General features: G+C 38.5%; 1 protein-coding gene and 1 pseudogene across 2 annotated transcripts in view; one reads left to right on the top strand and one right to left on the bottom strand.

The window, feature by feature from the left end:
• TPST1 (tyrosylprotein sulfotransferase 1) overlaps positions 1-26,512 on the bottom strand; it is a 102,252-nt gene that overhangs the window by 27,723 nt on the left and 48,017 nt on the right. For both annotated transcript variants that reach the window (XM_043914889.1, XM_043914887.1), the window contains one exon: positions 2,621-2,819. In XM_043914889.1, coding sequence (XP_043770824.1) covers positions 2,621-2,819 — 199 coding nt within the window. The remainder of the gene's footprint in view (positions 1-2,620; positions 2,820-26,512) is intronic.
• Positions 20,835-21,412, top strand: LOC122701681 (annotated as a pseudogene).

Below are 26,512 nucleotides of genomic sequence, written 5' to 3'. Positions count from 1 at the left end.
TCCCATAAATAAAGGGCACAATCTCCCCAGCCATCTTCTTTCTCTGGAGTCAATCTCATGTCACAGCTGACAAGTGAAGATCAATTTTTAAGCATTATGTTATGAAACTTCATGATCATCAGTGCTGGATATATTAGCATCTGAGCTTTTACAGAAAAAAGCCTTGAAAATATATAGCTTTGAAAAACTCCACAAAACAAGGATGTCGGCTTGTATGCTTTATCACAAAAAGCTCAAAAATGCAACTATGGTTCACACTTTATCTTGTTTCTCCCAAAATTACTTGTTACTTTAGAGATAGACAGGGTTGGGGAGGGAGGTTTTTTCCAGTGTATACTTTGAAACTCTTCAAAAGCCACAAAAGTGTATGAAACAAACTGTCTAGTCACAAGGATTCAAACCACAGCATTCTTCCCTACTTAACCACTCAAGCAAGCCAAGAACAGTCTAACCAGCCAACTCACATGTAGGAAAACTATAATATCTACTGCTTGGGAAACCTCTAAATATCATTTATACATGTACCTTGGTTTATAAAAACCATTTTAGTATGTACAAAAGCAAAAGCTATGAATTACCAATTACCAAGAGATTAAAAAGGACTATGATAATGGATGCTGGACTGTGTACTGTCTTTAGCAGAACATAATTAACAAAATTTTAACACACATAAAACTTTTTTTAAACTTAGGAAATAGTTTCATAAAAGAATATATGCATGTAGGTACTAACTGGAAATGTTCGATTATATTAATCAATGAAACCTATTAAAATTAGCAAAAATCTATAAAATAAAATCACCTATATTACCCTGGTAGTTCAAAAGATTTTTAAAAATTTATCAACATATATCATGCACCTTAAAATTTTAGATACTCTGACATAGTTTAATTCCACTCTCATTATTCTAACCTTTAAAAAAAGAACCCACTAAAATGCAGTATGCGCAAAGATGTTTATTGCAGCACTGCTTGCCAAAGAGAAAATTGTAAACAACAAAAGAAAAACAGTGAAATGAATTATATAACATAAACTAGGGAAACCTCATTCATCCATTCTCTTTTCATTCATTCATTCACTTACTACTTTGTTTCAAAAGGATTTAAAGTGGTTCATATAAAAAAAAATAAAGTGGTTCATATAATGATTTATTTATACAACCATGAAAAAGCATGTTAAAAAACATGTGCACAATGAGAAAATGCTCATGAATACTTAGTGGAAAGGGTGGGATACAAGATTTTGTGTGTGCAAAAGTAAGATTAAAAGTTATGTAATCTTACCTTTGTTTAACATATACAGAAGAAAGGGAAATTCATCAAAATACTAACAATGGCATTTGTCTGAGTGGTAACATTATACGTGAATTTTTTCCTATCTTTTTAATTTTATGTTTTATAAACTGAGCTTATCATTTTATAATAATGCTTATATATGAAAAATATTAAAAGGATAAAGATAATTTTAAAACTAAAAATATCTGCCTCCTTATATGATGGTTTATAAGAAAACAGCTCTTTCCAAATAGTCACTAATGACTTGAAAAAAGAAAACAAAAGTAATACCTAAGAGTAAAAAATCCACATGGAAATCAGCCTCATGAAATATAAGTTAGTCAACTAAAAGTATCAAAAGGAGGACAGAATAAAAAGATGATGTAAGACTGTGGGGAGGGGAGAACACTGCATAAAAAGAGAATACCAGAAAAAGGCAAGAAATTTTAATCTTGACAATCAAATAGCCTATCAGTGACTTACACTAACATGGTTGTCTTATTCAAACTGTAGTTTCAAAAAAGACCAAATCTAGAGATTGAAAGTAGAACTATGGTTGCCAGGGGCTGGAGAAAGGAGGAATGTGTAATGAGTATGTAGTTTCAAATTGGAAAGATGAAAAAAGTCTGAGGTGGATGGTGGTGACGGCCATACAACAATGCAAATGTACTGAATTGTATAAATTGTTAAAATGGTAAATCTTGTTATTTGAATTTTACCACAATAAAAAAATACATTAAGATCTGATTTGAAGTAGATTATAGAGGGAAGGTATATATTCAGATTTTCTGAATTTTGAACTTTCCTCAAATAAGATTATAAAGATGTGAGCATAATTTATTAAAAGATATAGTTGTAGTAACACTTTACTAGCAACTTTCTCTCAATCAGAGGGTAGTTTATTGTACCTATTTCTAATAATTCTTCTCATGTAGTCAATGCTCAGTCTTCAAATGCCAAGAAATCATGCCTCATCTAACCAAAGTAAAGCAGCCATTAGATTCAGAGTAAAAAGAAACTGTAAGTGAGGTCACTAACAATCCTGGTGTTAAGGCCAGTTTATGATAATCAGCTAATAGAATAAATCTCTCCAACAGTAAGCACTATTCTTAGAAAATGGGAAAAAAGAAATTGAAGAATTGTCCCCACAGTCCCTGGAAAGAGCCACAGTTATCCTTAAAATTCAGTGGAAGATTTTTGACAATGAAGCATTTTACAAAAAGGATTTTTCTAATTTAAAATAATTTTCTGGTCATAAAAAAAGCAAGAAATAAAACAAGAAAAAACTTTCCCGGATCCAAATTCCATACCCAGTTTTCTCAATTCACTTTCAAGTTCTCACTTACCCTTCTGGTGTTTTCAAGAATTTTGGGATCAGGTTTTCCATAGTTAGGTGGATTGGCATATGGGTCATATCCAAGTTTGGCAAGCATGGGTGCAATCACTGCCATGTCTTGTAAAACATCTGAAGGTATCTTCCCAACCCATTTTGATAGAGCTCCCATATTGACTGGCTTGATGACTTGGTCTGTAGATCTCTCCACTCTGAAAACAATATAATGTGAATAAATATGTATTTAGAGTATCAAAAACAGTATTGGAAATTATTTTTGATGACTTTAAAAATTACAAGTCTCTGGATTATAAAGCTATTGAAAAAGAGCACATTTTTCAGGCTTAACATTATTTACTAGACATTTTTTTTAATGTTCTCAATTTGACAGCAATTATTGGCAATCTCAGATTTCTAGAAATAGGAAAAAGGGTCAGCTGAAAACATCTGCACAAAATGTATTATTGACACTTTAATTACAACATTCAGAAAAAAATAACATAAGATGCTCAGAAAAACAGCTGATCACCTTACTTGAAATACATTTAAAAAACACAGGTAAATAAGATGGCTTGATTGAAAGATGACCAAAGGGACAGAAAGATGGACATATTATGTGAAAAAGTAAATACAGCAAAATGTTAATTGTAGCTAGTGGATATAATTCTTTCCGTTTTTTGTATGTTTGAAATTCTTCATAATAAAATATGAGGGGGAAAATAGTCAACCACTATTCACTAACAATGCAAAAGATTCCTATGTCTTATTTTTCTGTTGATTTTCTAAAGAACTCTATTTTATAAGGAAGAAAAGTGCTTTTATAACTTTTACTATTACAAAATAAATGCTAACTCTTGACCTAGAAATTTACTTTAAGTCTATAGTGATACTATGTTTGACCAAACACTCATAATATTAGTGCAAAATATAATATATAAAGACATCTGTATTTAAATTGTATCTGAACTAGGAGATTTTGGCCTAATGACTATCAACAAAAGTGGCAAAAAAAAAATGCCTAAAAGAGTTTTATATTAATATCATAATACATTAGAAGTCATTCAAACACAGTATTCTAATAAATGGTTAAAAAAATCTTTTCCTTTAAGTTTTCAATCTCTCACTGAAGATAAACATTATCTAATGAAGAATCCCTCAAAGGGGCTACACTCCTTCAAAAATACACAAGAGAAAATAAAATGATTCTTCCTTGGGATTCTGTGAGGCTACTTGATCCAGGTTTCCTCCCTGCCTTGATGGCCACCTTCTTTTTTCTCTCTCAAACATTTCTCCAGGACTCCACTGCTCTCTTCACTCTATATATTTTCCCGGTATGGCTTCACCTCTATGATCTTTTTTTGATTTTTTTACCTGAGTGAAGAACATCCTAGTATGTCTAGGACAGGTCCAATTTATATCAATTGCCCCCAGCTTAATAATGAACAGCACATGACACTCACACCCATAAATATCCAAGTTTGTATGATATATTATATGGTCACCCTACCCATATACCCTGCACACACCCAAACACTAAGATGGTCCAAAACTGGACCCCTCATCTTCTGTTCAAAATCTACTCCTCTTCATGTACATCTTATCTTTTTTTTTCCATTTATTTTTATCAGTTGGAGGCTAATTACTTTACAATATGGTAGTGGTTTTTGTCATACATTGACATGAATCAGCCATGGATTTACATGTGTTCCCCATCCGGATCCACCCTCCCCTCTCCCTCTCCATCCCATCCCTCTGGGTCTTCCCAGTGCACAGCATTGAAACAAGTATACTATCAAGGGTGAAACAGATCACCAGCCCAGGTTGGATGCATGAGACATGTACGTCTTATCTTGATAAACGGCACCACCACCTGTCTACAAAGCAAACCCAGAGATCTCGGACGGGACAGGGAGAAAGCAAGATCACTCCCAAATTATTCAAGTGCTGGAGGCTCTATCTTTGAATAGGAAAATCTCTCCCACTAGTCTTACCACCACTAACCTTAGTTCATGTCACCATCATTTCTCACCCAGATTGCTACAAAAGCCTCCTAATTTTCCTGCATTTAAGTAGCTGGCTTCCTTGTCCAGCTATCTTATCCTTCCACCAGACTATAATGCAGGGCAAGGTTTTATTAAAAAGGGCTTCCCAGGTGGCTCAGTGGTAAAGAATCCGCCTGCCAAAGAAGAGAAGCAGGAGACATCGGTTGGATCCCTGGGTAGGGAAGGTCCCCTGGAGGAGGAATTAGCAACCCGCTCCAACCCACTCTGGATAATCACACGGAGAGAGAAACCTGGTGGGCTACAGTCCATTGGGTCACAGAGCTGGATACAACTGAGCGACAATGAACACATATGCACACAGTGGTGTAAATACTCCCACTATGGCTAATTTGAAGCTACCAACATAATATCATCAACCACAGAGTTGAGAAGAGATGCACAAAAAAGGTTTCTCTATGCTGGGAAAGATTGAAGGTGGGAGGAGAAGGGGACAACAGAGGACAAGATGGTTGGATGGCATCACCGACTCAATGGACATGAGTTTGAGCAAGCTCCAGGACAGAGAAGCCTGGCGTGCTGCAGCCCATGGGGTCGCAAAGAGGCAGACGTAGACATGACTCAGCGACTGAACAACAAACAGCTGAGGCAATCCAGCTCCAACAGACCCCTGGGTATATAGGGCCACAGTCTCTTATCCAAAATTCTGAAATCCAAAAAGTTCCCCAAACTAAACATTTTCCTGTAACTCATATGGCAGCAAAACATAACCTGAACTGGTAAGAATCTATTTATAGTACTTATTCTTCTTGGTGTAAACAATCAGTCTTTGATGCAGAAATATGTACTTGATTACAGAGTGCTGACCCAGAACGCACAGAGGATGTTATGTGTTATGTACATCATATGACTTTCTAGAGCCCAAAAACTTCTGAATTCTAAAACACATCTGTGTTAACCAATGAAGTCGTACATAGGGTCTTGTATGTCGTGACTGGGAAGTTGGCTTTATCTTGAAAATAATGGGGAATGATAGAAGGGTTTTTATTACCTAACTGACAAGACCAGATTTTATTACAGAACTGACAAGACCAGATCATCCTTATCTGCATTCAATATTGATAACTATGGGAAGAGTAGATTAAAGGAAGGGGTAACTGCAGTCAGAAGAACCAGTGAAGACATTCAACTATATATTGAAAGAACTGAGAAATGATTAAAGCTTCAACTACTGTAAATGACATAGAGATGGAAAGAAAAAAATCTGCACAGATTTTTTAAACTGATAAGACAGTGGCTAATTAGATATGGGGAGGAGAGAAAGGAGTCTAGATGAATTCATATTTGACTTGAAGGAATGAATGTACAACAGTATTATTCCTTACAACAGACAACATAGAGGAAAAGTTAGGTATTACTGCTTAGTTTCATTTCAGATGTAGGGAACAAAGGAGAAGAGATAATTTTTTAGTAGTCAGGAAGTTTCCAAAAGTCTAAAGGAAACCTAGAGCTGACTCAGACTGAAATGTAGTATGCATTCAGTAAAAAACAGCTATTATTATTTTTGTATCCAGATTGTAGCACTGAATCAGAAGAAAAGTGAAAGTCATTATTTATTATGATTACATAAATGATTTACAGATAAAGTTCAACCATCTCGTGTCTGACAGAGAGAATTCTAAAATGAAAAGGCTTTTTGTTATGTAACCACTGAGTCACAAGCTCCATTAGTAATGAATGCAGTTGCTATAACTTCTTAAGGAGAAGAACTTGGGAAGTTGCATAGTGATCAGGTGTTTCTCTTTAAGGGAGCAGCCAGGAGAGATAAGAAAGCCTTCCTCAGTGATCAATGCAAAGAAATAGAGGAAAACAACAGAATGGGAAAGACTAGAGATCTCTTCAACAAAATTCGAGATACCAAGGGAACATTTCACGCAAAGATGGGTTTGATAAAGGACAGAAATGGTATGGACTAACAGAAGCAGAAGATATTAAGAAGAGGTGGCAAGAATACACAGAAGAACTGTACAAAAAAGATCTTCACGACCCAGATAATCACAACAGTGTTATCACTCACCTAGAGCCAGACATCCTGGAATGTGAAGTCAAGTGGGCCTTAGAAAGCATCACTATGAACAAAGCCAGTGGATGTGATGGAATTTCAGTTGAGCTATTTCAAATCCTGAAACATGATGCTGTGAAAGTGCTGCACTCAATATGCCAGCAAACTTGGAAAACTCAGCAGTGGCCACAGGACTGGCAAAGGTCAGTTTTCATTCCAATCCCTAAGAAAGGCAATCCCAAAGAATGCTCAAACTACCGCACAATTACATTCATCTCACATGCTAGTAAAGTAATGCTCAAAATTCTCAAAGCCAGGCTTCAACAATAACATGAACCGAGAACTTCCAGATGTTCAAGCTGGTTTTCGAAAAGGCAGAGGAACCGGAGATCAAATTGCCAATATCCGCTGGATCATCAAAAAAGCAAGAGAGTTGCAGAAAAACATCTATTTCTGCTTTACTGACTACGCGAAAGCCTTCGACTGTGTGGATCACAATGAACTCTGGAAAATTCTTCAAGAGATGAGAATACCAGACCACCTCACCTGCCTCTTGAGAAACCTATATGCAGGTCAGGAAGCAACAGTTAGAACTGGACATGGAACAACAGACTGGTTCCAAATAGGAAAAGGAGTACGTCAAGACTGTATATTGTCACCCTGCTTATTTAACTTATATGCAGAGTACATCATGAGAAACGCTGGGCTGGAAGAAGCAGAAGCTGGAATCAAGATTGCTGGGAGAAATATCAGTAACCTCAGATATGCAGATGACACCACCCTTATGACAGAAAGTGAAGAGGAACTAAAAAGCCTCTTGATGAAAGTGAAAGAGGAGAGTGAAAAAGTTGGCTTAAAGCTTAACATTCAGAAAACTAAGATCATGGCATCTGGTCCCATAACCTCATGGGAAATAGATGGGGAGACAGTAGAAACAGTGTCAGACTTTATTTTTTGGGGCTCCAAAATCACTGCAGATGGTGATTGCAGCCATGAAATTAAAAGACGCTTACTCCTTGGAAGGAAAGTTATGACCATCCTGGATAGAATATTAAAAAGCAGAGACATTACTTTGCCAACAAAGGTCCGTCTGGCCAAGGCTATGGTTTTTCCAGTGGTCATGTATGGATGTGAGAGTTGGACTGTGAAGAAAGCTGAGCACTGAAGAATTGATGCTTTGAACTATGGTGTTGGAGAAGACTCCTGAGAGTCCCTTGGACTGCAAGGAGATCCAACCAATCCACCCTAAAGGAGATCAGTCCTAGGTGTTCATTGGAAGGACTGATGCTGAAGCTGAAACTCCAGTACTCTGGCCACCTCATGTGAAGAGTTGATTCATTGGAAAAGACCCTGACACTGGGAGGGCTTGAGGGCAGGAGGAGAAGGGGACGACAGAGGATGAGATGGCTGGATGGCATCACCGACTCGATGGGCATGAGTCTGAGTAAACTCTGGGAGTTGGTGATGGACAGGGAGGCCTGGCGTGCTGCAATTCATGGGGTCACAAAGAGTCGGACACAACTGAGCGACTGAACTGAACTGAAAGGCATTTTACGTTGATTGAGCATAAAATTCAAATTAAATATTTTTTGAGCCCACTATGTGTCAAGTGTTAGATATTAAGGATGCAAACATGACATGACTAGGTCATGGCCCTCTTCTCAAGAAGCTGAGTCTGTTAAGAGAGATAAACATATACATGGTTAATATGCAGCATGATAAATGTGATGTCAGAGGTTAGAAATCATATTATGGGAATGTAGATAACAGAACTAGGCCATTCTTCTCCTGGAGTGGGACATGAGTCAGCATAAATTACCAATAGCTAGGGCAAATGTTCGTAATCTATGGGTCACAGCCCAAATCCAGTTCTACTGCCTATTTTTATCTGTCCTTCAAGTTACGAAGGGCTTTATACTTTAAACGGTTTTTTAAAAAAATCAAAAGTATATTTTATAACATGTGAAAATCATATGAAATTCAAATTTCTAAAGTTTTACCAGAACACAGCCACACTCATTCGTTTACATACTGTCCACGGCTGCTTCTGTGCCACAACGGCAGAGCTGAGTAGCTGAGGTAAAGCCCTTGTGGTGGGCCTTCCCCGTGGTGTCCCCTGGTTAAGAATCCGCCTGCCCACGCGGGGGACACGGGTTTGATCTCTGGTCCAAGCTGATCCTGAGGCCGCGAGACAGCTACTGCCACTAACAGCGGCGCCATGTACCACAGCTGCTCCGTCAGCACTGCAGCCCGTGACTCACAATCCCTCAGCCTGCGCTCGCAACGACAGAAGCACTGCAAGGAACAGCCCACACCCCACAACTACAGAGTAGCCCCGGCTTGTCTCAATTCAACTAGAGAAAGCCTGTGCGTGGCAATGAGGACCCAGAGCAGCCAAACATTTAAAAAAAGGAAAAAAAAAGACCATACAATTCCCCAGACTTCAAATATTTATTATCCAGCCCTTTGCAGAAAAAATTAATGAACCCCAATCTAAGACTGTATCTTAAGGGCACGGAGGGTCTGTGGCAGGTGGCGGTCTCAGGGAACAGTCTTCCTCAAAAAGGACCACATCAGCTTTCACACACGAGAGCCTAGTGCATTAGAGAGTGACACAGGAGAGCTAAGGATGTATTTGGAGCAGCTTTTGGGTGGGGAGGGAGACAGGGCAGGAAAGAAACACACCGTTTACTCTGTACTTACCAGATTCAAGAAACACATTTGTTGTGTGATGAATAGGACAGGGTAAAGTAAAATAGGAAACAAACTGAAAAACAAGAGAAAGTGTGATCCCAATCCTCCAGGTCACTGCCGGTTGGGGAGCCACACAAACTTCCCACTCTTAAACTCAGAGAATTGCTTTGTAGTTCCAAATCAAGCCTTTTGGCTCATTTTTTTCTTTCTTCCCATGGTTTCTAGGTATTTAGTCTGCCTTTTTTTCTAAGAGGCAGCAAGACGTAACGGGGAGAATGTGGACCTGGAAGTTGGGCCTGTGTGCTCTAGCTTTGTGATCTATGAAACTCTGATCCTCAGAGATTGGAGATAATGACCACTAGTAGGTAGAGACACAGTTTGTAAAACACTGTTCAGAAGCACAGACTGGCAAACTATGACCCAAATCTGGCCTGCTTTTTGTTTTACAAATAAAAGTATTATTGGGACAAAGCCACATCCGCCGCTTCTATACCATCTACGGCTGCTTTTGTGCTGACATCAAAGCTGAACAGTCACGAGAGAAATCATATGGCCCAAAAAGGCAAAAACGTCTGGTCCTTTACAGAAGTTTGTCATTCTCTGTTCAACAGGATACAGTTAGGACTTCCTTGGTGGTCCAGTGATGAAGAATCTGCCTGCCAGCATCGGGGACGGGGGTTCAATCCCAGGTTTGGGAAGACTCCAACTAAGCCCGGGTGCTACTACTGCTGAAGCCCATCATCTAGTCCCCGTGTTCTGTACCAAGGGAAGCCACGGCAAGGAGAAGCCCACACACCACAACTAGAGAGTAGCCCCTGCTTGCTGCAACTAGAGAAAGCCTGTGCACAGCAATGAGAGACCCAGAGCAGCCAAGCATAAATAAATAAAAACATAAATAAATATTTGTAAAAAGAAAACAGTTATTTGAGAGCTATGAACTTCCTCCAAAGAATCGAATTTTCTTCTCCAGACAACAATCTGCAGGCTGGATGGAGTTCACCCAATCTCCTTTACTCCTTCAGTCCTTCCAGAAGTTAACACTTAGGCCTGAAGAATATCTGAGTATAAACTAGTTATCACTCCCATACCCTCTAGTCTCACAGGGACCATAAAACAGAGCCTGACAGATATATATTTCAACATCTACATCCCAGGCACAGCACTGCAAGGCAAGGCAAGATATCTGTGAATCTGCAGGCAAGGAGCTTGAAGCAGGAGTCTTAAGCGTCCAGGCTCCCCTACTGTGCAGCATTCACAGTGGAAGGCACTCTTCCTTGGGGAATGGGGACAGTGCCAAAGTCTTGAATGACTGAGGTGAACATTATTCTCCAAGGCACTCATTTTAAAAGCATGGAGCTTCCACACATCTTAGTTAAACACTACAGCTAGGCAGGCTGCCAAACCACAGGTCTGAATTATGATATGCAGCAACTACTACAGGAAACTAAATCCTCTGGACTAAAGCATCAGGGCTGGAATGGACATGCAAAACAGAATGGGTAAAAGAGTAACAGTCCACACAGCTAGACTTATTAGAGTAAAAAGATGAAACACCATTAAAAGTCATGTTTTCAAAGTTCTATTTCACTCTTAGAAAGTGCTCAGGTTATGTCTTGTGAAAGTGGATTTTTAAATGTGTACACAACAGAAATTCAATTTTGTAAAAATGTGTTAAAATTAATATATGCGTGTTTTACATATATGCATAGAAGCACAGTAAAATGCTGCAAATGAGATATGATTAAGTGTGATTTTTATTAATACATTCTCATCTGACTTCTCAGCATCTTCCCCTTTTCTATGATAAACCATCTTTCTTTTTTAAGCCCATGTAATAGTGGGATGCGTAGGATCATGAAGATTCACTCCGAAGTCTAATTATTATCTCAAGTTCAACATAGTCCAAACTGAACTCCTCCTCTTACCTCCCAAATCTACTATGCCCACAGCCCTCCCCATCTCAGTTAAAAGCAGCTCTATTCTTCTGGCTGTGCAGGATAACACAAAGTAAAAGTGGAGTTGTCTTTTGACTACTCTCTTTCTCTCATACTCCACATCCACTTCATCAGAAAAGCTTGTCAACTATCCTTCAAAATGTATCCAAATATGATCACTTCTCATTAATGTCACTGCTACTCCCCTGATTCAAGCCAACACTGTCTCTTGCCTGGATTTCTACCGTATTATTCTACTGGTCTCCCTGCTTCTTCCTTTATGTCTCTGTGATCTATTTTCATCACACAAGCATACAGAGCCTTTAAAAATACAAGGCAGATCTTGTCACTCCTCTACTCAAAATCCTGCAAACTCCACCCGCCCCCACCCCACCAATGTCAAGTATTCCAAATCCACATCCAGAACATGAGAGGGAATCTGAGAAACCACAGAATATTGTTTCATCTTGCCAAATGTTCTCTAAAAACAAAGAAACCAGATAGCAAAATCAAAACCTCATAACCAACATTTAAAACAAAACTAGGTGACAAAGTAGCCCCACAAACCCCCAAATTCAAGTGTGGAAATGGCCAGCACAGCCACAGTACTGCACGGAAGGAATGTTTCTGTGGGAGGAAAGAGAGGGAAGCAACATGGCATATGAGAGATAGCTGTACTCTGAAAACCAGAACAGACCAGTCTGAAAACACTAAAGCGGAAGGGGTTTCACCCAAACCAAAAGATGAGAGTAAGAGGCCCTCGTAAGTTGAGAAAGGGATCAGTAGGCTGGGAAAAATGAACTCTTAAAACCAACCAGCCAAAGCTCCTATCCAAGATGGGGCACCACACTGAAGGGAAACTTCTGGAGAAGAATCAGAATAGGGACAGAGACAAAGGAGTGAGCAAGTTCAGATACCTTTGACAGAGGGGTACAGAGCCAGGAATCTCAGTAAAGCAAGTCATCATATTATTTAATACTTCACCAAAAAAATGAGAAGAGGGTGATCTGTGCAATTGATAAAGATATCCTGAACGATTACTCCTTCTAAAAGTTTAAGAAAATTATTTTTATGTACAAATGAACAACAAGAAAATACAAGACCAAATCTCAAGGGTTTTTTTAATTATAAGGAAAAAAGGAAATAACATCCCTATGTATAAGGAAAAGCCGTCAGAAAGACATGGCCACAAAATACTAAAACTGTAACTTACTATTTTATTTTTTAAAAAAGATTTACTTGGTTGTGCCAGGATGCAGCATGCGGGATCTAGTTCCCTGACCAGGGAGTGAATCCTGGACGCCCCTGCAATAGGAGTGTGGCATCTTAGCCACTGGACCACCAGAAGTTCTTTCTTAGCATAAACACAAATTTTTTTGCATTTTTAAAAATTTTTTATTTTGTATTGGAGTATGGCTGATTAACAATGTTGTAACAGTTTCAGGTGGGCAGCAAAGGGACTCAGCCATTTATGTGTGTGTGTGTGTGTGCATATATATACACCTCATAACTTACTATTTTTAAACAGCTAAAAGACATTAAGAAAATGATATAAAATAAGAAAGAACAACATAAATCGTAAGTATAAAAACTCAGAAATGAAGTGACAGAACTTGGGAAAATCAGAAATGAAAAAAGATAATTTCATAAATGAAGACTAATCTTGAAAGAAAAATAAATATGATACTCTTAAAAAATATTAAAAGTGAAATAGAATAATGTTTCCAAAAGACTTAAATGCTTTCCAATTTTAAATTAATTTAAAAAACAAAATAGAAGAAATACTAAACAATAAAACATGAGCCTTTGGATTCAGCTGCCAATTTGCACAAAGTACAGAATCAGAATAATATGTTGGGGCTTTCCTGGGAGCTCAGCACTAAAGAATCTGCCTGCCGATGCTGAAGACACAGATTCTGTTCCTGGCCCAGGAAGATCCCACATGCCGTGGAGCAACTCAGCCTGTGCACCACAACTATTGAGCCCTCGCATAGAGCCTGTGCTCTGCAACGAGAAGCCAGCACAGTGAGCAGCCCGTGCACTACAATGAGAAAAAAGCCTGAGCATCAGCGAAGACCCAGCACAGCCAAAAATAAATAAATAAAATGATAAACCACAGTACCATTAAAAAAAAGAATATACTGAATAATCAGCAGTTTGACTGAAAAAATTTTGCAATCATCAAAATTCAGATTAGTAACTTTACAGGCTAAATGACTCAAGCTCTTCAAAAAATAAAATGTATGGTAAAGAATGTTTTTGGCATGCCACACCATTTGCAGGTTCTTAGTTCCCTGACCAGGGACTGAACCCGGGCCACTGCAGTGAAAGCACAGAGTCCTAACCACTGAACAACCAGAGAACTCCCTGGAAACCTTTAGATTAAAAGAAACTTAAAAGATACGTTAAATTATTTTTAATGAGTGAGGCTATAATATATAGCGATGCATATTTGGGTGATAAAACTATAAAGGAACAAAAGGTGATTTCTACAGAAGTGCCAGAGTAGTGGATAGTCTGGTGGGGAAAGAGAAGATTTGAGTTAGGGTACATGGAAAGGCTTCTGGACTGACTAACATAGTCCAATTTCATGATATTGGTGATAGTTATAAGGGTGTCTGCCTTATTAAAATTATTAAACTAACTTTAAAGCATATTTATCATTTATTTGGCTGCATGAGGTCTTAGTTGTGGCATGTGGGAACTAGTTCCCTGACCAGTGATATAATCCCAGCTCCCTCCATTGGGAGCATGGAGTCCTAGCTACAGAACCACCAGGAAAGTCTCCCTTAAACTAACTTTTAAATAGCTCTTATGATGGTCTGCAAGGCCCTACATAAAATAGGGTAGCTGACTTTTACTCCCATGTCTATCCTATTTCAGCCCCACTGACCTTTTTGCAATTGCTTGCCTAGGCCACGCATCTCCTCACTGGCATCTTTACAGAGGCCGTTTCCTCTGCCTGGAACACTCCCCAGATAACCACTTAGCTAAGTCCCTCACCTTCTTCAAGACTTTCCTCAGACCTCACCTTCTCAATGAAGCATACCCTGACCACTCTATTTAACTACTAATACAACCTGCCCCTCAAAATCTCCTAGGTCATGGTCCCCTTCATTCTTCTGATCTTTCTTTTTTCCATGTTTATAACCTCCTAATATACTATTTTTTTTTTCAATTTAGTATAGATTTGTGAAGGCAGGAATTTTTGTGTTTCGTTCACTTGCTGTTGCTTTCCCACAGGGCTCTGCTCAAATTGTCACCTTAAGGATGAAGACTTCCTTCTGTTCCTACACCCCAGGTCTTGGCAACTACCTATTTTCTGCTTTCTCTCTTTAGCATTTATTGCGCTCTGTTTAGACGCTCAATCGTGTTCCACTCTTTGTGACTCCGTGGACTGCAGCCTGCCAGACTCCTCTGTGCATGGGGATTCTCCAGGCAAGAATACTGGAGGGAGATGCCATGCCCTTCTCCAGGGGATCTTCCCAACTCAGGGATCAAATCCAGGTTTCCTGCATGGCAGGCAGATTCTTTCCCGTCTGAGCCACCAGGGAAGCCCTTAGCACTTATTACTACCTGACAAAATAGACATTTAACTTGTCTCCTTTTTTTATGGGTAACTCCCAAATGCTAATGTAAGTTCCATGAAAAAAAGGTTTGTTATTTTGTTTTGTTAACTGCTATAACCCCAGCATGTAGAACTTTGGTAGCACTAGTGGTAAAGAACCTGACTGTCAACACAGGAGACATAAGAGATGCGGGTTTGATCCCTGGCTTGGGAAGATCCTCTGGAGAAGGGATAGCAACCCACTCCAGTATTCTTGCCTGGAGAATCCCATGGACAGAGAAGCCCGGTGGGCTTCAGTCCATAAGGTAGCACAAAGTCGGACATGACTGAAACAACTTAGCATGCAAATATAATGCCAGAATGTAAAACATTACCTGGTACACGATAGGTGCTCAGTTAAAAACATTTAGGTGAAATTCAAGTAGATTTTCTATTCTTTAAGCTTTTTTAATGAATGACAACTGAAGTTTGCCAAGAGCTTTTTCAGCATTGAATGATGTGATCATATGGTTTTCTCTTTATTGATGTAGTGATTTAATAGATTTTCTGATAGGAACCATTCTTTCATTTTTGAAATGAAAACTATTTGATGATAATTGCTTATCAGTTTTGATACACTGCTGAATTTTGTTTACTAATATTTATGATTTTGACATCAATGTATATAAGAAAATTGGTGTCAGGTTTCCTTCTCTGTAACTTCTGTTGGGTTCTGTCATTAAATCATGGTTTCATAAAATGAACTGGGGAGTTTTGCAATTTTCTCTCTATAACCTCAATTAATTTAAACAGGCTTGGGTTCATCTGTTTTCTAAAAGTTAGAAATCAGTTCTTGATCATCCACAACTTTTTTAATGGTATCTCTTAGTCACATTTTCAATCTCTTTGAAGCTAATCAACCTATTTAAGTTCTCCATCTATCCTGAAAAATCAGCTATTGTCTCTAGGCTTTCAATTTATTACAAAAGTCCTTCCATTCTCAGTCCTAAGCATTCTCACACAATTCTTTTCTTTTATATCTGTGATTATATCTCCTTTCTCATCATTTATGTGATATATATTTGCTCTCTTAGACCTTTATCAATACTGCAAAGGGTTTACCTTTTAATCGATCATCTCAAATACTGACTTTGGTTTTTATTTATTCTTTCTACTATTTTTCTCTTTTTTAATTTTTTTTAAATTTTATTTTTCTCTCTTTTATTAATTTCAGCTCTTAGCTACATTGACTTTAGGATCCAATACCACTATTCCTTTATGAAAGATATGCCACTGTCCTAAGTTCCCATATGATTTGGGTCTATTTCTTATTTATCATTTATCAGGACAGATCAATCTTGATTCATACAGAAGAATATTTTACTATTAAAGTACTGAGGAAAGTCTCATTAGAAGGGGCAATGAGGCTTTGATAGTAGCATTAAACCAGAGGTCCCATAATGTATGTTTAGTTGAGGCTAAGCAAGAAACATAGGTATCTAATGTAAGCTCACTGCAATGTGATAATGTGTGTATGCATTCCTGGGCTATCCCCCACCCAGAGAATATATGTTCCATAAGGACAGGAATTTTTGTCTCTTTTGCTGCTATACATAAACGGCCTACAATAGTCCTAGGCACATAATAAGAGGGTGATAAGTATTTATTGAATAAATCCATTTCTGATTCTTCAGATAAAAGCAGCATTTTTAGGTTTAGATTAATAGCACAAGATCAAGAAATTAAAAAAATCTCTCCCCTCCCCTGATTACCCTTCCTCTCCACTGTTCCTGGTCATATCTCAGGGCTCATTCTTCAGTTCCTTGACATTCTGGGATGAAAGCAGCTCTGTTGTGGTTTTGTCTCTGGTTGTTTTCTCTGTGTAGCAACATCCTGATGTTTGGCCAGACTTGCATTCTTCGAAACAAACACATTTCATTTCTTTTTTATGATCCACAAGTAGTTGTAAAAACACTGGCACTTCATTTCTTGAAAGTTCCCTCACTTGTTCATTCTGCTTTGTTCCTCCAGCATGAAATAATAGACCCAAGTTGGTTAAAGGTTGCTAATAACTGCCCTTAGTCTATTCTGGACTTCAGGAATACAATAGTTAATTATTGCATGCATGCATGCTCAGTTGCTAAATTGTTGATGATTCTTTATGATCCTATGGACTGTAGCCTGCCAGGCTCCTCTGTCCAAGGGATTTCCCAGGCAAGAATATTGGAGTGGGTTGCCATTTCCTTCTCCAGGAGATATTCCTGAACCAGAGATAGAACCCGTGTCTTCTGCATTGGTAGGTGGATTCTTTACCACTGAGCCACTTGGGAAGCCCCTATTTAATTATTATCTAAAAGCAAATAAGGTAATCAGCAGATTCATCATTAAAATTAGGTATATGTTTTTATCTCCTAAAGGTAAATTGTTTTAACATGTTATATTTTAATTTCAGGCTTTTAGCAGTTAGAAGAAAGGAAACTGTAGTTGGAATTTTCTTACACAGTGGTTGAATTGTATAGTATTATTTATCCCTATTTAAATAACACTGAAGAGCAAGAAGGATATATATATTTCTTCAAGGTCTTAAATTATCTTTCACAAGTACAAGCAGAACTTCAAGAACAGTAACTTTTATAAGGTGTTTAACTTAAATTTTTATGAGTATGCCTGCGTAACCACCATCCAGAACAAGATAAAGAACACTTCCAGACTCCAAACTGGCTTCTTTGTGTTACATCACAGTAGTAGCCCTATGATAACTATTGTTTTAACTACTACATAGATTGGTTTTATCTACTTTTGAACTTCATATAAATGGAAACACATTATAAATTCATTTGTGTCTGGATTTTTATGAAAAACACAGTATTTGTGAGATTCAACTATGTTACATCAGCAATCTGTTCTTTGCTGAATAGTATCTTATCACGTGAATATACCACATTATCTGTTCCCCTGCTGATGGACATTTGGATTTATTTCCAACTTCGGGCTCTTTGTATAAACAGCGCTGCTATATATATTTTGTAAAGTCTTTTGGTGTGATTTTCTCAAGTGCGTAACTTCTGTTGTATACGTATCCTGGAGAAATACGATGGGTCATAAGAGAGGCATATATTTTGCTAAACAGCTGTAACAAATAGTTTTGCCAAGTGACTTTACTATTTTACATTAACAATGAGAGTTCCAGTTGCTTCACATCCTTGCCAACACTGTATTGCCTACTCATTTAATATTACTACTCTGGTGGAAATGTAGGGGTATCTCACTATGGTTTTAATTTGTAACTCCTGTTGACTAATATTAACCCTACTAACTCATTCACTTTATTCACTCAAGTAGATTTAGAACAGATCTCACCTCATTAATCTGTTCAGAAACTATGTACTGAATGAAAGAAGGGAGCGGTGTGGCTTTATCTTTGCCATCTTGAAGTAAGTGATCTTCTGAAGACCTTTATCTAGGGACCAGCTTGGTCAGTACTAAGTCAACCTGAGTAGTGACTTTACCCACGTTCTTTATTACTTTCTAAATACAGATTTGACTCTAGTGTCCTTCATTTCAGCCTGAAGGACTCCCACTAGCACTTGTTGTAGACAGTTCTACAGATAACAAATTCTATCACTTTTTGTTCTGGGGATCGTCTCATTTCTCCCTCATTTTTGAAGCATAGTTTTGACAGGCATATTGGGTTGGCCCAAAAGTTCAGTCAGGTTTTTCTGTAACATCAATTTTGGGTAAACCCAATGAAAGGCTTAATTGATTTTTTTCCTTTCAGCACTGTGTATATACCATCCCACTGCCTTTCAGGAATCCATGATTCCTAATGAAAGTGCAGCTGTTCCTCTTACTGGGGATCTTTGCATACCACGAGCCCTTTCCTCATGCTGCTTTAAAGATTCTCTTTGTCTTTCAAAGTTTGACTACCATGTGTGTAGGTGTGAATCTCTTTGGTTTTATCCTACTTAGAGTGCACTGAATTTCTTAGATGTTTAGATACATATGTTTCATGAAAATTGGGCTTTTCATTAATTATTTCTTCAAATATTCTTTCTGACAAGGATAATAAATTCTACTACAAAAAAAGAGGGAGAAAGGAAGAAAAAAGAGGAAGGAAGGAAAGAAAGGGGGTAAGAAGAAAAAAGAGAGAGAGGAAGCAAGGAAGGGAGAGACAGAGGAAAACAGACTATACTTGAGCAGAAAACCAAAGACAAGGGAAAACTCTTGAAAGAAGCCAGAGGATTAATTATCCTACCTAGAGAAGAGCAAAGATGAGAATCATATGTGACCTCTTTCAGAAATTATGCAGGTAAGTAAAGAGTGGCATAAAACATTTTAAGTGCTGAGAGAAAAAAGTCACAGCCTATAATTGTGTCTTGTGAAATTATCCCTCAAAAGTGAAGAGGTAAAAGACTTTCACAAACAAATACTGAGGGAATTTGTTGCCAGTAGACCTGCCCTGCAAGAAATGTCAAAGGAAGTTCTTCAGAGAGAAAGGTATTGATAGGGTTAGAAACCCGATCCATATAAAGGGAAGAGCATTACAGAGGTAAGAAAAGGTAAAGAAAATTCTTTATTTTTTCTTGTTCTTAACTGATCTACCAGATAAGAATTTGCTCAAAATAATAATAGCAACTATGTATTTGACTATATATGCTTATGTATTAGTTCCTGGAGAAGGAAATGGCAACCTGCTCCAGTCTTGCCTGGAGAATCCTTGGAACAGAGGAGCCTTATGGGCTACAGTCCATGGGATCGCAAAGAGTCAGATATGACTTTGCCACTAAACAGCATGTATAAGTGATATTAATGACAGCAATTATACAAGGAACAGAGAGAGGAATCAGGAATACTTTGCTATTATAAGGTACCTGCACTACCCATGAAGTGGCATAGTGTTATCTGAAAATGGATTTGCATTAGTTGTAAATGTAAATTGCAGACTCTAGGGCAACCACTTTAAAAAAAAAGTATAATTGATATGCTAAGAAAGGAGACAAAATCAAATTATATAAAATGGTCAATTAAAACCACAAGTGGCAAAAAAAGAGTGGAAAACAAAAATAGGAATAATAAAGAACAAAGGAAGTAAATAGAAAACAGTATCACTATAGTAGACATTAATCCAACTATGATAAAAATCAGTTTGACCATCAGTTGGTCTAAACTCACCAATTAAAAGTGACTGTGAGAGTAAACCAAAAAACAAGCCCCAATTGTTTGTTGTCTACAAGAAACCAAATTTAAATACAAAGACACATATAGATTAAAAGTAAACAGAGAAAGATACATCATGTTAAACAATAATCAAAAGAAAGCTAGAGTAGCCATATTCATGACAGAAGGCTCAACTCTGTGAGATATAACAGTTCTTAATGTGTCGGTGCCTACAAAAAAAACACGAGGCAAGAAAGGATAAAAATGTAAGGATGAATTCACTATTATTGTTAGAGACTTTAACATGTCTCTATCTGAAATGGACAGACCCTATAGGAAGAAAATCAGAAAGGACAGAGTAGAGCAAAACATTTCAAGTGCTGAGAGAAAAAAAATCATCAATCAACTGGATATAATTGACATTTATAAAATACTTCACTCAATAACAGAATACACACACCTTAAGCACAAATGAAACACACAAGATCACATTTGGGCTATAAAAAATAAAGAGAAGTTATACAAGGTATTCTCACAGACTACAATGGACTTAAATCAGAAATCAGTAATAAAAAGACAGCTGGAAAATCTCAAAATACTTGGGAGACTAAACCATACACTTCTCAATAATACATGGATCAAAAAAGAAATCTCAGGAAAAAATTTTTAATATTTTAAACTAAAGGAAAATGAAAATACAACTTATCAAAATATGTGGAACACAGTGAAAACAGTGCTTAGAAGGAAAATTTTACATCATGGAGAATACATATGTAAGAAAAGAAGCAGGAGTCCTCACACAGCCTGGTCAAGTGGACAGCCAGGACTCTAAGATGGCATCAATCATACTGCTGAAGGAGAAGAAGCTCCTGAAAGTCAAACTAGGGGAGCTGCCAAGCTGGATACTGATGTAGAATTTCACCTACAAAGGCACTGCTGGAGTGTTTCAAAGAGGCTATGTGCTTAGTTGGTCAGTCTTATCCAACTCTTTGTGACCCCATGGACTATAGCCTGCCAGGCTCCTCTGTCCATGGGGATTCTCCAGGCAAGAATACTAGAGTGGGTTGCCAGGCTCTCCTCCAGGGGATCTTCCCAACCCAGGGATCAAACTCAGGTCTTCTGCATTGCAGGCGGATTTTTTACCATCTGAGCCACCAGGGAAACTACCGGTATTAAAACAAGTACATCAGTGTGAATAAAGGGAGAATCACTGGGCTTTCTTGGTGCTAGCTTTTCAACTAATGCAGTTCCTACAGGGAACTCAAACACGAGCAGCTATGCAACTACCACTGAAGAGGAACACTCTGCATTCCCGACCATAACCTTAGCCCAGCACCCTTTCATATAGTAATGGAGAACTAACACCCAATAAAAGGTGACTGGTTAGGGACTTCCCTGGCGGACCAGTGGTTAAGACTTCACCCTTGCACTGCAGGGAAGGCAGGTTCCATCCCTGGTTAGGAAATGAAGAGCCTGCATCCCAAGTGGTGCAGCCAAAATGAAAAAAAAAAAATTTAATTATATATATATATATATATATATGTATATATATATAAACTGGTTAAAACATACACAGCAGAGAGAACAAGATGGTGGAGGAGTAGGTGGGCATGGAATACATCTCTCTCCACCAATACATCAGGAATACACCTTCAGACACAGAAGTGCATGCAGAACACCAGCTGAGAGCGGACAGGAGTACCTGACCAATGGAAAATAATATATAGAACCATGAAAAACTCGGTAGGACAAAGGAACTAGGGGAAAAAACAGGAATGTTAGTAGGACTGGACCTGCCCTCAGCGGGTGGGGGAACTGAAGCAGGGGTCCGATTCCCACAGAGGGGCAATTGTCTGAGTCAGAGGAGAAACACAGAAGGCTGAGAGTGAAACAGCTGATCTGTGGCAGCCTAAATGGAATGAGAATCAGACAGTCCCTGCTGCAGCCATATACACCCTGGGCAGAAACACTGATCTCCTGGAAGGGGCAGCAGCTGGGAGCTGGAGGTTAGGGATTGTGGAGCAACCCGAGGGTGAGGGCTGCTGCAGAGAGATGGACTGAGGGGATGTAAGGGAAGAGATCGTGGTGGGAGATTCTGGTGGAGGAAAGCCAGGCAGCCGTGGAAGCAAGGCAATACTGCTGAGTTGCAAAGGGGGTGGAGCCATCACCACAGCCTCTCCCCCCACATGCCAGCATCGGTAGCTGAACAATAGAGAGGCTGGCCCATCAAATGTCTGACACACTGAACTACAGAGTAGGACCCCAGTTGGAGGGGTCCCTCTACGTCCCTGATGTCCCGAACAACAAAGAAGGACCCCAGGCAAGGGAGCCCTCTAAGTGCCTGAACGTGCGGAACTACGGAGAAAGACTGGCCAAAGAGGCCTTCTGATCGCCAGCTACATAGTGGCTCAAAACAAGACCCTGATACGGCCATAACTCCTGCAGCGGAGACAGTCCATGTCCCTGCACACTTGGCGCCACCAGGGTCCCCGCAAGCCAAACAGCTGCACCACCTTCACACTCAACTCTCACTAGGGCAGAGCTGCCACAGGCAAAAAAGTCTTGCATTTATGCACGCAGGGTAGCTTCGGTCCTGTCTGACTCTTTGCGACCCTGTAGACTATGGCCTGCCAATTCTCTGTCAGAGAGGGGGTTCTCCAGGCAAGAATACTGGAGCGTATTGGCCAAGACTGGTTGCCATACCCTTCTAGAGCACTGTATTTCCTACTACCCTAGCTGCCAAACCCCGCTGAGTACCTGGTGTTGCCAGAAACCCTGTGACCCAAGCAACTGCACCACCTCCACACCCGGCCCCCAAAGGGGCAAACCCAAGCCCTCCAGGGCAGCCTCAGGAGCTAAACCCCAGTGGACGACCCACATGCAGAGGTGGAAATAAAACCACAACTGAAACCCAGGGGCAGTGTGGCTAAGGAAGAAGACCCAAAACCTTCCCACCAGCTGTACAAGCTGCAGATTAAATCCACACCATCAACTAAGCAGACTCTGTGTCTATGGAATATATAAAAGGCCATTGAGAGTGCCCACGAAAGAAAACACACTAGCTCTGAGAGCTGTGGACACTGGAGTCAAGAACACACAGGAGCAGGACCAGGTTAGAATCTGAGCTGCCCCCACAGCAGGTCCAGAGACCAACAGTATTGGAGGGCATCCTAGGGAGGTACGGTGGACTGTGATTCCCAGCTCGGGAAAGGACTCTGACAGCACTGACTCAAGAAAAACATTTATTATTCTTATTTTTTGACTTGTTCTGTATATTCTTTTGGATATTCCCCCCCTCTGTTGTAGTTGTTGATTTTATTGGCACTAAGAAACCCTATTAAGCGTTTGAGCTTTCTTTCCCCCTCAGTCACATTTTTAATTGACGTCATAAACCTCTGCCTCTATGTTGGGCTTCTGCAGTTCTGTGGAGTTTTCCTTTTTTCAAGTTTTAATTTTTTTAATCTATTGTTATTTTTTTCTACATTTATTCCTTTGTTTGCTTTTCCTATTGTTCTTTTCCCCTTGCAGTTAATCTTTAATGTATATAAATCTTCTTTATCTACCTCTATTTAACTCTGCATATCTATTTTCTTTCTCTCCTTTCCTCTCAACATATTTGTTAGTTTTATTTTCATTGCTTTATTCCCCAACTGCCACCTTGCTTTAGTTTTGTTTTCCAGTTTGTGCTTTAATTAGTTTTGTTCTGGTATATATAATTTTTGGTTTCCTTTGTTCACTGGGTCACTCTATTGTACTTTATTTTTTGTTGGACTATTTTGATTGTGCCTATGGGTGTATATGTATATGTGTACATTCACACACATTTTCTATTGTTGTTATAAACCTCTGCCTCTACATTGGGCTTTTGCAGTTCTGTGGAGTCTTCCCTTTTATTCCCCCCTTTTTCCTTTCTTCTTTCATTTTTTTCTTTTTTATAACTTTAATTTTTTTAAACCTATTATATTTTTTCAACATTTATTCCTTTCTTTGGCTTTCTTACTGTTCTTTTCCCCTTGCAGTTAATCTTTAATGTATACAAATCTTCTTTATCTACATCTATTTAACTTTGTATATCTTTCTTTCCTTTCCTCTCAACATACTTGTTAGTTTTGTTTTCATTGCTTTATTCCCCACTTGGTACCTTGCTTTAGTTTTGTCTTCCAGTTTATGCCTAAGTCAGTTCTGTTCTTAACTGGTAAATATAATTTTTGATTTCCTCTGTTCGCCAGATCAATCTACTGTATTTTTGTTGGACTGTTTTCATTTTGCTCATGGGTATATATGTATATGTGTATACACCATTACTTTAATTATTATTTGCCTGATTTTGTAACTGCCATTAGTCTGGGGTTCATCTTTGGTTTCTCGTTTTTGGATATTTGTTTTAATCTCACTTAATGCCATAACAAACCACTTGTGGAATCTTCATTCCTGACCAGAGATCAAGCCCTGAGCCTTTGGAGTGGGAGCACTGACTCCAAGACCCTAGACTACCAGAGAACTAACCCTAGGGAGGATCAACTAGTGAGGACACACACAAAGGAAACCACTTGAATACAAGACCTGGTATCACCCAACCACCAGTAGCACCCTGTGCAGGACGCCTCATCTAAACAACAAACAAAACAAAAATACAAACCCAATCATCAGCAGACAGGATTACCACCTCACTCAGCCTTGCCCATCAGAGGAAAAACAAACAAACAAATAAAAACTCTGCACATATCTCACCTAGAGGAAGCTCACACAAACCACTGGACCAATCCTAGGAGGGCAGAAACTACAAGGAAGAAAGAATTCAAGGAAAGAATTCAACTTTCCATGAAGCCTGAGAACAGGAGACCTCAAACACAATAACTTTAAAAAAAAATGAAAAGGCAGAGAAATACTGCACAAATGAAGGAACAAACTAGAAACACAGAAGTTCGAATAAATGAAGAGCAAACAGGAAAATTACCTGAGAAAGAATTCAGGGTAGTAAAGATGATTAAAAACCTTGAAAACAAAATGGAGAAAATATAAGAATCAATTAACAAACACCTAGAAGAATTAAAGAATAAACACACAGAGACAAACAACACAACTACTGAAATTAAAAATACTCTATAAGGAATCAATAGCAGAATATGCAGAAGAACGAATCAGTGAGTTGGAAGATAAAACGGTGGAAATAACTTCTGAAGAGCAGAATAAAGTAAAAAGAATGAGAAGAGCTGAGGACAGTCTCAGAGACCTCGGGGACCAAATCAAACACACCAACATTCGAATTATAGGGGTTCCAGAAGAAGAAGAGAAAAAGAAAGGGTATTAGAAATTTTTTGAAGAGATTATAGTTGAAAATTTCCCCAACATAGAAAAGGAAATAGTCAATCAAGTCCAAGAGGCACAAAGAGTCCCATACAGGATAAACCCAAGGAGACACACACCAAGACACATACTAATCAAACTAACAAAGACTAAACAAAAGAAAGAATATTAAAAGCAGCAAGGGAGAAGCAACAAGTAACATCCAAGGAAAACCCCATATGCTTAACAGTTGATCTTTTAGCAGAAACTCTGCAGGCCAGAAGGGAATGGCAGGATATATTTAAAGTACTAAAAGGGAAAAATCTACAATCAAGATTACTGTACCCAGCAAGGATCTCATTCAAAATTGATGGAGAAATAAAAAGTTTTTCAGACAAGCAAAAGTTAAGAGAATTCAGTACCATCAAACCAGTATACAAATGTTAAACAGACTTATATAGTCAAGAAATACAACAGAAGAAAACAGATCTACAAAATCAACCCCAAACAATTAGAAAATGGAAACAGGAACATATATATCAATAATTACTTTAAATGTAAATAGATTAAATGCTCCAACAAAAAGACACAGACTGGCTGAATGGATACAAAAACAAGACCCATATATATGCTGGCTACAAGAAACCCACTTCAGACCTCAAGACAAATATAGACTGAAGTGAGAGGATGGAAAAATATATTCCATGCAAATGTGAAGCAAAAGAAAGCTGGAGTAGCAATCCTCGTATCAGACAAAATAGACCTTAAAATAAAGAAGATTATAAGAGATAAGGAAGGACACTACATAATGATCAAGGGATCAATCCAAGAGGAAGACATAACAATTGTAAATATCTATGCACCCAACATAGGAGCACCTCAATACATAAGACAAAGACTAACAGACATAAAAGGAGAAACTGATAATAACACAATAATAGGAGGAGGCTTTAACACCCCACTCATACCAATGGACAGATCATCAAAACAGAAAATTAATAAGGAAACACAAGTCTTAAATGATACATTAGATGAGATGGATCTCATTAATATCTTCAGGACATTCCATCCAAATGCAGAAGAATACACCTTCTCAAGTGCACATGGAACATTCTCCAGGATAGACCACACCACAGGTCACAAATCAAACCTCAGTAAATTTAAGAAAACTGAAATCATATCAAGCATCTTCTCTTACCACAATGCTATGAGACTAGATATCAAT

The sequence above is a fragment of the Cervus elaphus genome, chromosome 10, assembly GCF_910594005.1.
Source record: "Cervus elaphus chromosome 10, mCerEla1.1, whole genome shotgun sequence".
NCBI lineage: Eukaryota > Metazoa > Chordata > Mammalia > Artiodactyla > Cervidae > Cervus > Cervus elaphus.
Note: the sequence above shows the minus strand (reverse complement) of the source record. Positions and strands in the feature narration are given on the sequence as shown.